At 47.7% G+C, this 15,680-nt stretch overlaps 1 protein-coding gene across 1 annotated transcript in view; it reads right to left on the bottom strand.

The window, feature by feature from the left end:
• Positions 1-15,680, bottom strand: part of LOC141099782 (dynein axonemal heavy chain 5-like) — a 587,253-nt gene that overhangs the window by 481,879 nt on the left and 89,694 nt on the right. Inside the window, exon 16 of the mRNA XM_073587845.1 lies at positions 3,365-3,460. Within this exon, the coding sequence (XP_073443946.1) occupies positions 3,365-3,460 (96 nt within the window). The remainder of the gene's footprint in view (positions 1-3,364; positions 3,461-15,680) is intronic.

The raw sequence follows: 15,680 nt of genomic DNA, 5'->3' as shown, positions 1-15,680 counted from the left end.
CGATAACAAATATGTGCTTTTTTAATTAGGCAAAAAAGATTGATTTGAACTTGTGCTTTAATTTTTTTCTTTTTTTTTTATTAAATTTCACTTTTTTACTGGATTTAATTAATTATCCCTTTAGGGGACTTGAAACTGCAATCATCCGATTGCTAGTGCTATACATAGCAGAGCATGAGCACTGTTATGTATAGAGAAAATCATAGTCTCCTATAAGTGGCGGCCATGAGCTGCCTTTCACAGGAAGATTGTAATGAGAGACGCAAGGGTCTTCAGCAGATTCTCAGTTGTCATGACAAATCATCAGCGATGGGAGCGTGGAACAACACATGCCCCATTTTAAATGCCACTGTCAGTTTTACAGCAGGATTTTAAAGGTTAAAAGCTGCAGGTGGAGCTCCACTCCACGGCTGTAAAAGCACATTAAATCAGCTGTCATATGTGGGTAAAAATGTGGGCTCGGCATCAAAGTCAAGGAGTCGTCATATGGCATAATTTTACAACATATGTCGTGAAAAGGTTAAAGAGAAACTGTTACCATGTCAAAAGTGTCCCATCTCCATTACCCTGTGAGCAATGCCCCTTTGGTAAGAAGCACAATAATTAGCACTAAATTAAAAGGTATAGATCTCTAGAACTGTATGGCAGATTGAAAAAATAAAAAAGCAAGAGGCAGTCAGTCTGTCACCATGTTTTTGACACAACTTTAGAGCAGCATAGTGTAGAGACCCTGAATCCTGCGATGTATCACTTAGGGTACCGTTACACTTAGCGATGCACCAGCGATCCCGACAACTATATGGATCGCTGGTGCATCGCTAAGTGGTCGCTATTGAGCTGCCACACAGGCAGATCTCACCAGTGACATAGCAGGGGTCGGGGGTCGCTACTTACCTGTCAGACGAGGCGATCCTGACGTCCTCCCGCCAGCGTCCATGCGTCGCTCGTCAGCGCCACAGGAAGCCCGGCAGGAAGCAGACGACGAGAAATGGTCCTGGACCTTCTCGCGCGATCAGCGACACCAGCTGGGGAGCGGTCGGAGGTAAGTATCGCATGTAGCGATATCGTTAGCAATATCGCTGCTACGTCACAAAATCGTTAACTTTACAGCGATATTGCTAGCGATATCGCAATGTGTAATGGGGGCTTTACTCAACTTATAACTAGAGAACTAGCTGGCCAGCTGCCATACACAGTGCAGAGTGTACACAGTGATGTGGGAGGAGTTATACAGAGCTCAGCATTTAGAGAACTGCTAGATCTGCTACAGATAGTTTTTAATGAAAACTGCAAAAAAACAGCAAAGTAAGTGACACATCTTTAGAATCAGGATTTTTACCCCTACAGCATGCTGCTTTCAGTTAGGATAGCAAAAACATGATGGCATATTCTCTTTAACCCCTTTCCAACATCGGGCATAATAATACGCCTCTAGCAGCTGTGGGTGGAATCGCGATCCATCCACGGCTGTTAACTAGTTAAATGCTGCTATCAAACTCAAGACAGCGGCATTTAACACATGCTTCCGACAAGCATGACTGAAATCCCGCCCATTGGCACCCGTGTCACATGACCGCAGGTCGCTGATGGGTTGGCATGACAACCAGAGGTCTCCAGCAGACCTTTATGATTGTCACTGCCGGATTGCTATAAGTGCCACCCGGTGGTCGGCGTTTATAGCAAGTCAGCAATTCTGCTACATACAGGAAATATGATCAATGCCTGTATGTAGCAGAGGTGATTGGGTTACGGCAGCTCCTAGTCTCCCATGCAGACCATTGAAGCATGCAAAAAGTAAAAAAAGTTTTTAAAAATATTAAAAAAAAAAAAAAAAAAAAAAATGATAAGTTCAAATCACCCCCCTTTTACCCCATTCAAAATTAAAGCATAAAAAAATCAAATATACACATATTTGGCATTGCCGCGTTCAGAATCACCCGATCTATCAATATATAAAAAGAATTAACCAGATCGCTAAACGGCGGAACAAGAAAAAAAGTCAAAAAGCCAGAGTTTCATTTTTTTTGTTTGCATTAAAATGCAATAACGGGCGATAAAAAGATCATATCTGCAAAAAAGGCATCATTAAAAACATCTGCTCGGCGTGCAAAAAATAAGCCCTCACCCAACCCCAGATCACGAAAAATGGAGACGCTACGGGTATTGGAAAACGGCGCAATAATTTTTATTTTTTTTAAACAAATTTTGGAGTTTTTTTTCACCACTTAGATAAAAAAAAGAACTAGACATGTTTGGCGTCTATGAACTCGTAATGACCTGGAGGATCATAATGGCAGGTCAGTTTTAGCATTTAGTGAACATAGTAAAAAAGCAAAACAAAAAAAACATTTGTGGAATTGCACTTTTTTTGCAACTTGACCACACTTGGAATATTTTTCCCATTTTCTAGTACATGATATGCTACAACCAATGGTGTTGTTCAAAAGTAGAATCATAGAATCGTAGAGTTGGAAGGGACCTCCTGGGCCATCTGGTCCAACCCCCCGGCTCAAAGCAGGATTCGCTAAATCATCCCAGTCAGATGTCTGTCCAGCCTCTGTTTGAAGACTTCCATTGAAGGAGAACTCACCACTTCTCGTGGCAGCCTGTTCCACTCATTGATCACTGTAACTGTCAAAAAGTTTTTTCTAATATCTAATCTGTGTCTCCTCCCATTCAGTTTCATCCCATTGCTTCTAGTCTTTCCTTGTGCAAATGAGAATAAAGTTGATCCTTCTACAATGTGACAGCCCTTTAGATATTTGTAGACAGCTATTAAGTCTCCTCTCAGTCTTCTCTTTTGCAAACTAAACATTGCCAAATCCTGCAACCTTTCCTCATAAGACAGGGTTTGCAGACCAGTCACCATTCTGGTCGCTCTTTTCTGAACTTGCTCCAGTTTGTTGATGTCTTTTTTAAAATGTGGTGCCCAAAACTGGACACAATATTCCAGATGAGGTCTGACCAAAGAGGAGTAGAGAAGTACAACTTCTCCCGCAATAAACAAGCCCTCTCATGGCCATATTGACCATACAATAAAAAAGTTATGGCTCTGGGAAGAAGGGGGATCAAAAAACAAAAATGCGAAATTGAAAATACCGTACCTCTGGTCATGACGGGGTTATTTGTGTCATGCTTCCATGTACAATAAGTCAGAATTGATGAGTACATACAAATCTGTGTAAAAACAGGCAATTTCTCGTTTAGAGTGGATCGGTTCCCGTAATATGCTGACCTATATGTATTCAAAGTGGCTGTTAATCACTGGAGAATTTGATCAGACTGTGTGCCAAGCACCTCACTCTATATTATAAGTATAGTTATTATAAAGCATTTTCTGTGCTTTAGAATACAGTACACTTACAGTCAATGGCTTTTCAAACCAGGAATCTACAAATCCTTGAAGAGATTGGTAAAGACCTTCTATTTGGTTCTTGAATTCCACATAATCCTTATCAAACTGAAAATAAAGAAAGATAAGAGTCAAGCAGAAAACTGTAGTGCGCATTGTATTGTTAGTAAAAACATATAAAATGGAGATTCCTATACATGGTGGATTGATCTAGTAAATTCTTTGATAGCAAGTCATTGAAATCATTTTATGTAATTTCTTGACAAACACTATTGCTTTGTGTGTCCCTTTTGAGGAGCAGAAAATTAAACTCAGATTCAAAAATACACCGCATATACAGCTCTGGCACAAATTAAGAGACCACTTTCAAATGTTCAGTTTGTCTGATTTTTCTCTTTATAGGTATATTTTTTAGTAAAATGTAAATTATTTTTTTAGTCTAGAAACTTCTGAAAACAGGTTTCCGAATTTCCAAGCAATATTTTTTTTTTTTTTTTTTACTGACAAATAAAAATGGTCAAAAAAAAAAAACCCAGTGCTTTCAGAGCTCAAATAATGCAAAGTTCATAATAATTTAGAAACAACAATACTAATATGTTTTAACTCAGGAAGAGTTCAGAAATCAATTTTTTGTGGAATAACCATGATTTTTAAAAAACAGCTTTCATGCGTCTTGGCATGCTTTCCACCAGTCTTTCACACTGCTTCTGGCGCAAAAATGTAAGCAGTTTTTCTTTGTTTGATGGCATGTGACTATCCATCATCCTCTTGATTACATTCCAGAGGTTTTCAATGGGGTTCAGGTCTGGAGAATGGGCTGCCCATGACAGGGTTTTGATGTGGTGCTCTCTTAATTTTTGCCAGAGCTGGCTGTATGTATGTATGTATGTATGTATGTATGTATGTATGTATGTACGTACAGTGGGGCAAAAAAGTATTTAGTCAGTCAGCAATAGTGCAAGTTCCACCACTTAAAAAGATGAGAGGCGTCTAATTTACATCATAGGTAGACCTCAACTATGGGAGACAAACTGAGAAAAAAAATCCAGAAAATCACTGTTTTTTTTTCATTTTATTTGCATATTATGGTGGAAAACACGGGTATTACATACCGGGTAATGTATTTTTTCATGACACATGACGGCACCACGAGAGAGGGGATCCGCCCCACGAGGACAGGAAACCTTCAAGATAAAAGGGGCGGCTCCTCTCTCCGCATCAGTTGTTTTACAGAGCACGAGAGGAACTCCGCAGGTTAGTGGACACATAAATAATATATATTTTATACTGCTAAATTTCCAACACCAAGGGAGTGTATAATACTAACAAAACACCCAACTAATGACGTGATCAAATAGGGCGGGAATATAAGGGTGCCGTCATGTGTCATGAAAAGTCTTAGTTACTCACCGGTAACGGTATTTTTCGGAGTCCATGACAGCACCACCTGAGAGAGGGGATCCGCCCTTCAGGAACAGGAAACCTACAGATACAAAAGGGCGGCACCTCTCCCACGCATCAGTTGGATTACAGAGCACAAGAGGACCACAATGGTTAATAGCAAAATTATATACAGTACTTTACACAACTATTCTTTACCAGTGTACATACAAGAGGAAGAAGTGCACACCCAAATTTAAACTAAATGGAGGGAATATACGGGTGCTGTCATGGACTCCGAAAAATACCGTTAACCGGTGAGTAACTAAGACTTTATTCGGTCGTCCATGACAGCACCACCTGAGAGATTTACAGAGAGTAATAACTATTTTAGGGAGGGACTTCAGCCTGCAGTACCCTTATACCAAAAGAGAGGTCTGTGGAAGCACCCAAGTCTAGCCTATAATGATTATAAAAGGTGCTCGGAGAGGACCAAGTAGCCGCCTTACATATCTGGTCAATGGAGACTTCTGATCTCTCGGCCCACGAGGACGCCATGGCTCTGGTGGAATGCGCCCTCAGTTTTGCAGGTGCCGGTCTGCCCTTTGAGGTGTATGCAATTGAAATAGCCTCTCTAATCCACCTAGCTAGTGTATTTTTTGACACTCTACAGCCTTTCCTGGGACCTTGATGGGAGATAAATAGGGCATTCTCCTTTTTCCAGGGGTCAGTAACCGCCAGATATTCTTTAAGGCATTCTCTAACATCTAAGGTGTGTAATTTCTCTTCCTTCTCATTAGCTGGATTAGGGAGGAAGGATGGAAGGACTATTTCCTGTGTTCTATGAAAGCTAGAAACTACCTTCGGTAAGTACGCCGGGTCAGGTCTGAGTATTACCCTATCGTCCTTAAACTGTAAATAAGGAGGACGCCTAGATAATGCCTGGATGTCGCTTACTCTACGAGCTGAGGTTAGAGCTACCAGGAAGGCTACCTTGAGGGACAGGTTTTTTTATAGAGGCTGATGAGCTGGGTTCGAATGGAGCTTCTGTCATGGCTGTGAGGACTAGGTTCAAGTCCCATGGCATGAATCTATCCTTCACCACTGGCCTGGATCTACCTGCTGCCTTGATGAATCTACTGACCCAGTAATTACCCGCGATGTTGCAGCTAAAGAGGGCCCCCAAGGCTGAAACTTGTACTTTGAGGGTACTAGTGGAGAGCCCCATTTCTAGACCTTTCTGAAGAAATTCTAAGATTTGATTTATAGGAGCCGAACCCCCAGCGACTACTCTAGAGTTCTTTAGGAATCTCTTCCAAATTCTGACATAGATCTTGGTAGTAGTGATCTTTCTACTTTTAAGTAGAGTGTCAACCAGGTCTGGGGAGAAGCCTTTATCTTTCAGCAGTGTCCGTTCAAACTCCACGCCGTCAGATGTAGGCCAGCCACCTGAGGATGAAAGACTTGGCCCTGGGATAGGAGATCCGGGATCTCCGGCAGGACCCAAGGATCGGACACTGACATGGTCCTGAGGCATGAGAACCAAGCCCTCCTGGGCCAAAACGGAGCGATCACTATAACTTTCGCTCTGTCTCTCCTGATTTTCCTCACCACTAGAGGTAATAGCGATAGGGGAGGGAAGGCATAGGATAGCCCGAAATCCCACTTTATCAGCAAGGAGTCTACCGCCAGGGGGTCTTCTCTGGGATTTAGTGAGCAAAACTGCCTTACTTTCCTGTTTTCTTTGGTGGCGAAGAGATCTATCTCTGGCAGTCCCCACTTCTGTACAATCAGGTTGAAGATAGAGTTTTTTAGGGACCATTCTCCTTGCCTTAAGAGATTGCGGCTCAGGAAATCTGCCGTGGTGTTTTCTTTCCCCTTTATATGTAGAGCTGTTAATGATAGGAAATGCTGCTCTGCTAGCTGGAACAGCCGTTCTGCTACATTCATCAGGGATTTGGAACGGGTCCCGCCTTGGTGGTTGATATACGCTACGGTGACCAGATTGTCGGAGAACACTCGCACATGATGGCCCTGTAGATACACAAGCAGTTCTTTAGCCGCCAGCTCTACTGCTGTCAATTCTTTCAAGTTGGATGACATCTCTATCTGATGATGCTCCCATAGGCCCTGGACCAGAATTTCCCCCATATGAGCCCCCCAACCGGAAGGGCTAGCATCCGTGGTGATTATGCGGGATATGTCATATTCCCAGGGAACCCCTCTGGATAAATTATTCTCATCTAGCCACCATTCTAGGGACTCCCTTGTGTTTCGGGACAAGGTTAGCTGGCCCTCTAAATAACCCCCAAGCATTTTTTGATGCCTTAAGACCTCGCCCTGTAGAGTTCTTGAATGAAACTGGGCCCACTGGACCGCCGGGATACAGGAGGAAAGTGAACCTAGAAGGGACATGGCTTTCCTGAGGGACATGGTCGGGTTATTGGAAGCGTTCAGGACCCGATAGTGTAGGCGAACCAGCTTCTCCGGGGGCAGACGGCATTCCTGTTTTACGGAATCTAGGATGAGGCCCAAGAATTGTTGGATTCTCATCGGCTGTAACCGAGATTTTTTAATGTTAAGCAGCCATCCTAACCGTTCTAGGGCAGACCTTGCCCTTTGTAGCTGTTGCAAACAATGGTTAGCCGTTTTCCCTACAATCAAGAAGTCATCTAAGTAGGGAACTACTAAAATGTCTGATTCACGTAGATGGGCCATAACTTCCGCTACTACTTTAGTAAACACACGGGGAGCGACTGCTACCCCAAAGGGGAGGGCCGCATACTGGAAATGTTGAACTGACCCATCTAACTGCACTGCCACTCTGAGAAAACTCTGATGATCTGCATGAATGGGTATATGGTAGTAGGCATCTTTCAAATCTAACACCACCATGAAGCAGTTTTGAAACAGTAATTTTATTGTTGAATTAATTGTTTCCATCTTAAATGGACGTGTGACCAGGAATTCATTGAGGGATTTAAGATTTATTATGGTCCTAAAGGAACTGTCTGGCTTGCGGACCAGGAACAAAGGGGAGTAGAAACCTTTCCCCCTTTCTTCCTCTGGAACTTTAGTTAGGACCTTTTTATGGCAAAGATCCCGAACTTCAGCTTCCAGGGCAGACTGTTCTGATGAGGATGACCTAAGAGGAGTGACCTTAAAACGATCTTGGGGAACCCGGGAGAATTCTAGTCGTAGGCCCGCAGTTACCACCCCCAGTATCCAGTTGCTATTAGAGATTAATGCCCAGGCCAGGTAGAAGGCAGCTAGTCTCCCCCCTACCGGAGCAACTAGTCATTGGGGCGGCTTTTTAGTGTCCCGTGCTGGACCTTCCTGGCGCCCCCCTCCTCCGAACACGAATCCAGTACCTCTCCTTTTGTCGTCCCATCTGCCCTGATCCCTGGACGGCTTCCTACGGAAATATCCTTTCCTGGTAAAGGGGCGTCTAAAAGAGGGGTTCGGCAGACTGGGGAACTTCTTTTTATCATCCCCGGCCTTCTCTAAAAGTTCATCCAGGACGGGCCCAAACAGGTATTCGCCCTCACAAGGAATGGAACAGAGTCGAGATCTGGCCTGGATGTCTCCTGGCCAGCATTTTAACCAGAGAGCCCTTCGAGCTGCGTTGGATAAACCTTCGGTCCTAGCCGCCATCCTCGCAGAATCTGCTGACGCATCAGCCAGAAAAGCAGCAGCACTTTGGATAACTGGTAAGGCTTTTCGAATGTATGCTCTTGAGGTTTCATCCTTCAATTGGGAATCCAGCTGATCCAGCCAGACCATCAAGGATCTGACCGTACATGTGGCCGCTACCGCTGGTCTCAATGCACCCGCTGACATCTCCCATGTTCCTTTCAGAAAAGAATCCGCTTTTTTATCTAGCAGGTCTTTTAAGGAGGCCATGTCATCGAAAGGTATGGAGGAATTTTTGGAGGCTTTGGCCACTGCCGCGTCCAGCTTAGGGGCCTTGTCCCATTTGGTTACCACTGGGTCATCAAACGGGTACCTTCGTTTGAAGGCAGGTGGCAAAGAACCTCTTTTTTCAGGCTTTTTCCATTCTCTATTTATTAGGTTCTGGACTTTATCATTCAACGGGAAGGATCTGCGCTTTCTGGGATCTAGGCCTCCGAACATCATGTCCTGTGCCGAAACCACCATGGTTACTTACCGGTAGCCGGTTTTTCCGGAACCCATGACAGCACCACATGAGAGAGGGATCCGCCCCGCCAGGACCCTACTGAGACATAAGGGGCGGCACCTCTCCCCCGCTTCAGTTGGGTTACAGAGCATTGAGAGGACTTCCCGGTTAGTTACATGTTTATCCAACACCACAACACTCAAAACACCCTACTAATTGTGCACACCACACAGTGAAAAAGGGGGGGAATGTACGGGTGCTGTCATGGGTTCCGGAAAAACCGGCTACCGGTAAGTAACCATGGTGGTTTTCCCTTCACCTATGACAGCACCACATGAGAGATTTTTGGAGACTTCGAAACACCTTAGGGAGGGACCACCGCTTGCAGCACCCTTCTACCAAAGGTTAAGTCAGCAGAGGAGGATAGATTTAATCTATAGTGCTTAAAGAAGGTTGAAGGTGAGGCCCAGGTAGCGGCCTTACAAATTTGTTCGATTGATACCTCTGCCTTTTCAGCCCAGGAGGTCGCCACGGCTCTGGTGGAATGAGCCTTGATGCCGTCAGGAATCGGGATACCACTAGCTGAATAGGCTACACTAATGGCTTCCCTGATCCATCTAGCAATAGTCCCTTTTGAAACCCCATAGCCTTTCCTGGCACCCTGAAAAGCTACGAATAGGGACTGTGACCTCCTCCACTGGCTAGTGGCAGATATATATTCTACAAGAGCTCTTTTAACATCCAGACTATGGAATTTTTCCTCCCCCAGATTTTTTGGATTTTCGCAAAAGGATGGAAGAACAATTTCCTGACCCCGATGGAAATCTGACACTACCTTGGGCAGATAACTGGGGTCTGTTCTTAACACTACCCTATCCTGAAAGACTTGCGTATAAGGAGGATTTACTGAGAGAGCCTGTAAGTCGCTTATCCTGCGGGCTGATGTGAGGGCTACTAACAGGATCGTTTTTAGGGTCAAAAACTTTAGGGGTAGCTGATGTAATGGCTCATACGGTTCTTTTGTAAGGGCTTCTAACACCAGGTTTAAATCCCAGGGGGCTATTCTAGGTATTGGAATAGGTCTAGCTCTATGGCAGGATTTAATAAATCTGGCTATCCACCTATCTGATGCCAGTTTGCAATTGTAGAGCGCCCCTAGTGCCGACACCTGAACCTTAAGTGTGTTTACTACTAACCCCATCTGCAACCCAGATTGTAAGAACTCTAGGATGTCACTAATCGGAGGTTCTTTCCCTAACGGCTTACCCAAGAACTGTAGGAACTTATCCCATGTTCTGCCGTAGATGTTAGTAGTCACCGGTTTCCTGCTTTTTTGCAGAGTGGCCACCAGCCCAGGGGAGAACCCCCTATCTATTAAAAGCGACCTTTCAAATTCCACGCCGTCAGATGGAATCCTTTGACCTGAGCGTGTAATATTGGACCCTGAACTAGTAGGTCCGGGATTTCTGGCAGAACCCAAGGATCGGAGAGGGACATCTTCCGTAGCAGAGCGAACCAGGGCCTTTTTGGCCAAAATGGAGCTATTAGAATCACCCTGGCTTGATCGTTTCTGATTTTTCTTACCACAGTCGGGATCAGAGCTACTGGGGGGGAACGCGTAAGCCAGTCTGAAGTTCCACTGGATGTGCAATGAGTCCACTGCCCATGGGTTTTCCCTTGGGTTTAGAGAGCAGAACCTTTCTGTTTGCCTGTTGTGCTTGTTTGCAAAGAGGTCTATCACCGGTTCCCCCCAAAGCTGAATTAACTTTTGAAAAATGGATCGGTTTAGTGCCCATTCTCCTTGCCTCAGGGTATTGCGACTCAGGAAATCTGCCTCTATGTTTTCTGCCCCTTTTATGTGTAGGGCTGTCACGGAGTGTAGGTGATCCTCTGCCCTGCTCAGAATGTTTGTTGCTGCTTCCATTAAGGAGTGTGATCTTGTCCCTCCTTGGTGGTTGATGTATGCCACTGCTACCTTGTTGTCTGACATGATACGTACATCTTGACCCTGGAGTAGCGGAATGAAGTGGTTTAGGGCCTTGCCCACTGCCCACAGTTCTCTCAGGTTGGAGGATGCCTTCCTTTCTTGAGGTGTCCAGGAACCCTGACCTATGAGGCCCCTTAGGTGTGCCCCCCACCCCGAGGAGCTTGCATCTGTTAAAATTATATCTGTCGCCTGTCTGTCCCATGGTATTCCTAAGGTCAGATTTGTCTCGTTCAACCACCAGTTGAGAGAGTCTCTGGTTTTTAAGGAAAGCTCCAGCTTTCCTTCCAAACGCCCTCTTAGTGATCTTTGTGCTCTTAGTATCTCCCTCTGGAGTTGCCGGGTGTGAAACTGAGCCCACCTGACCGCCGGAATACAGGATGTTAGGGTACCTAGCAGGGACATTGCTTTTCTTAATGTCATACATGGTTGGTTTCGGCCCGCCAAGGCCAGATTTTGCACCTTCTCTATCTTGGACTCTGGGAGCAGACACTCTTGCCTTTCTGAGTCCAGTATAAATCCTAGGAAGGTCTGTTTCTTTAGGGGTTGTAATTTTGATTTTTTGAAATTGACTATCCACCCTAACTCTTGCAAGGTGTTGATCACCTGAGTCAGCTGTGCTGTACAGTGGTCCTCTGAACTGCCCACTATAAGAAAATCGTCCAGGTATGGTATTATGACCGTATCGTGAATCCGGAGAAAGGCTGTCACTTCCGCTATGACCTTGGTGAAGACCCTCGGGGCTATGGATATGCCAAACGGAAGAGCCCTGAACTGAAAGTGCCTTAGTGTGCCCTGAATATAAAGCGCTACCCTCAGGTATTTCTGGTAATCTGGATGGATAGGGATGTGGTAATACGCATCCTTTAAATCGACTACGGCCATGAAGCAATCTTGATGTAGCAGCTTCACTGCCGTAGTTACTGATTCCATCTTGAAGGTCGGGTTCTTTATCCATAGATTGAGGCGTCTGAGATTTATGATTGTCCTGAATGACTGATCCGGTTTTTTTATTAGGAAAAGGGGCGAATAAAACCCCTTTCCTTCCTGTAAGCGTGGCACCTCGGACAGTACCCGCTTGTCTATCAGGCTCAGGATTTCTGTTTCTAAGGCCAGTTGTTCTTCGGTCATCTTCCTGAGAGGTGTGATGACGACCACGGATTTTGGCTGACGAATAAAGGGGATTTTCAGGCCTTCTTTTAGGATGCTCAGAATCCAGGTGTTGGAGGAGATCTTTTCCCAGGCCTGGAAAAAGAGTGCCAATCTCGCTCCTACTGGAATACTGGCGTCACTGTGGTGACTTTTTGGAGGTGGAGGTGCCTCCACCAAACATAAACCCTGATTCTTTCTTCTTTTTATCCTCCCATCTTCTCCTGTCAGCGGGAGGACGTCCTCTATTGAATCTTCCCCTCTGAAAGGGCTGTCTCCTCTGATCCATAGGGAATCTGGGGAAGCCTTTTTTCTTATCGCCTGCTTTCTCCAGAATATCGTCCAAGTTTTTGCCGAACAGGAATCGGCCATCGCAGGGGAGAGAGCACAATTTGGCCTTGGACTGAAGGTCACCCGGACAGCCTTTAAGCCATAACGCGCGTCTAGCAGCATTTGATAGTGACGCTGCTCTGGCTGTTAATCGCATAGAGTCCGCCGAGGTATCTGCCAGAAAAGCCGCTGCCCCGTGCAAGAGATACATGTCTGATAAGATCTTCTCTCTTGGGACCCTTGACGCCAGCTTCTCTTCTAACTGCTGCAGCCAGATCATGAGGGAGCGTGCCGTGCAGGTGCCCGCTATCGCCGGCTTAAGACCTCCTGCTGTTGCTTCCCATGCGTGCCTCAAATATGAGTCCGCTTTTTTGTCTAGCGGGTCTCTAAGAACCCCTGCGTCTTCCAAGGGCAGGGCCGACCTTTTGGAAGACCTGGACACCGCTGCATCTATTTTTGGGACTTTGTCCCATATTTCCGTATCCTTGTATTCAAAGGGGTATCGCCTCTTAGAAGCGGATGGAAGGGCCCCCGATTTTTCAGGCTTTTTCCACTCCTTCTCAATAAGCGCCTGGATTTTCGCGTTTACTGGAAAGGTTCGTTTTTTCCTCTCCTGAAGCCCCCCAAACATGACGTCCTCTAGGGTTTTGGCCGCCCTTTCTTCCTGTAGGCCCATTGTGGTTCTAATGGCCTTTAGGAGGGCATCTGTATCTTCTACAGGGAAACATGGCTTACCCCCTGTGTCACTATCTGAGGAGGATGATTTTTCCGCCTGAGATGATACTGATGCGGAATCTGAGGGGGAACTAGGGAAATCCTTCCTGCTTTTTTTCCCTTTTTTCAATAAGGACTTAATTGAGCCTTCCATTTCTGACCTGAGGGCAGATATTAGATTGGCTGCGAAACTAGGCGCTTCCTCCGCCATAGTTCGCTGAATGCACGAAGCACAGAGATCTTTTTGCCAGTCTCTTGCTAGGGGAGATTTACATATAGCACAATCCCTATTGTTCTTCTTGCTTCCTGCTTTTCTGGGCCTTTCCTACAGGGTGAAGCATACAATAGAAAAACCCCCTATTAATATACTGCTGACATTCACGAAGATCACTCACCACCCGTAATCAAGGGTACCGGATTTGGAGGCTGCGTCGGAGCACCTGACCCGCGCTCTTTGGACCTTGAGGAGTGCCCCGACCTGCGGCTGGGGCGACTGCTGCTTGAATGGCTTCCATGCTTTCTGCCAGAGGGCTGTGAGGGAGGCAGGGACGCTGAACGTTCCTGCTCGGACTCCATCTTGCACCGCCGATCTACCGCTGTCTTTCCCCTTTTAAATTGCATGCCTCCGCCTGGTGAGCGTCTTCCTCCCCTCCCCCCTGCGACCGCCGGCCCAGCGCTTCAGAAAGCCGGCCGGCGTCGCACCCGGCGCCATTACACCGTCGCCTTCTGCTGACGTCAGCCGGCGCACCCAGCATTCCAAGCGCCGCTGACGTCAGCGGCCGGAAGACGCCAGCGTCTCTCCCCTGCCACGGGGATCGAGATGCGGCGTGCGCGAGGGGAGGGCGGCGCGGTGGGGGCTTCCCGGAGCCACCGGGATCCCATCCACGCCCGCACGAACCCGGAGCCCCAGGGACCCCGGGGACTGCGCTTCCAGGACCCGACGGCCGGCGCTACAGGTAAGCTACCTGTTCTTCCCGCGCCGGGATGGGCCTGGGTCTTCTTTCTCTTCGCCCATGACAGGCACCGCCACAGTGGGATTCCTTCCAGGACAGGAACCCAACTGAAGCGGGGGAGAGGTGCCGCCCCTTATGTCTCAGTAGGTTCCTGTCCTGGCGGGGCGGATCCCTCTCTCATGTGGTGCTGTCATGGGTGAAGGGAAAAGTTCCGGTTTTGTGTCTGCTACCCCCATAGTGGACCTTACTGCTTTAACTAACTTATCCATCTGGTCTAAGGGAAAGCAGAAACGGCTCGAGTCTTCCTCTGAAGATGATGAAGTGGAGGCCGGGGAATCTGAGGAGATATCGATTCCAGGTGCGGCCGAGGACTCTGAACCAGAGAGGTTAACATCTCTTCCCTTAGAGGAGTCTTTTTTAGATAGGGCCTTCATTTCTGTCCTGATTATCTCCCTCAGGCTTGTGGTGAAGTCCGGTGTTTCTTCCGCCACCTGTATGGACGGGGAAGAGTGTAAGGGCCTGTCAATCTACCCCTAGGGTACCCCTATCCAACCCCTACCGTTTGTCGCACGCATGGCTGACACAACTTTTTAGGGTGGCCGTCTGGCAAAGGGCAATTACAGAGGGCACATTCCCTGTGCTTCTGCTTCCCCGTAGCTTTCCTTGCCTGCGAAAGAACAAAAATAAAACACTGCATCAGGGTACATTCACGGAGATCTCTTACCCATGCAGATGAGGCAGGTACCGGATCACGGAGGGAGGCAGGAGGGTCCTTTAGCCTGGAGGAACTTCTGTGGCTTTGTTCGCCCGTCCGTTTCTTCTTCTGCTGGCCACTCGCCTGTGAATTCACTGTGGCCTGTTTCTCTGGGCGCTCCTGCACCTCGTCCTGCTGCTCTGTGGGGGGCTTCTGTCGAATCCATTGCTGGGCCTTCAGAAGCACTCCAGCAGCGTCACCTCCTGTCTTTTAATGCCTCCCACAGTGTCCGGGTCAGCAGGGCTCTGGCGCGGCACCTCCCCCCGGGTCCTCCCCCCCGCAACTCCCCCCCCCACATGCTCCGTCCCCCCCCCCTCCCCGGGTACCGCGCGCCGCCCCAGACCGCCGAGCACCGGCGGCGCATCCCGGAAAGCCGGCCGGCACCCGACTTCCGGTTTCGGCGTTCCCGGCCCCGCCCCTTCCGCTGCGTCACTTCCGCCGCGCGATCAAGACCGCGCGGAAAGGAGCCGGCACGGCGCCCCCGGCTCCGGAATGCCTGCCGCCCCCACCGCACAGGCGCGACCGCCAGGAGAGAGAGAGAGAGAGAGAGAGAGAGAGAGAGAGAGAGAGAGAGAGAGAGAGAGAGAGAGAGAGAGAGAGAGAGAGAGAAGCAAGCGGAGACCGGGTGGATGCAACAGGAGGGGTTCCAGGGGTCATACATACCTTGTGCCGGCCCTATGGAGACGGCTGTCCACCGGACCCTCTGCTCCGCCTGCTCCAACCACTGTCGTGGTGACCTACCCGGCCCCACCGTGGCGCATCCAGGGACCCGAGCTTGACCGAGGTAAGAGACCCCCCCGCTACCTGGGTCGGTCAACCGGCCTGGGAATCCCTCGACGACTCCATGATGGACCATCTGTAGGAAGTCCCGTCCTATAGGAACAGGAAACCAACTGATGCGTGGGAGAGGTGCCGCCCTTTTGTAT

This window comes from Dendrobates tinctorius, unplaced genomic scaffold, assembly GCF_039654945.1.
Source record: "Dendrobates tinctorius isolate UK_male_01 unplaced genomic scaffold, ASM3965494v1 ptg000102l, whole genome shotgun sequence".
Classification (NCBI taxonomy): Eukaryota; Metazoa; Chordata; class Amphibia; order Anura; family Dendrobatidae; genus Dendrobates; species Dendrobates tinctorius.
The sequence above is the reverse complement of the archived record's forward strand: the minus strand, read 5'-3'. Positions and strand labels throughout refer to the sequence as shown.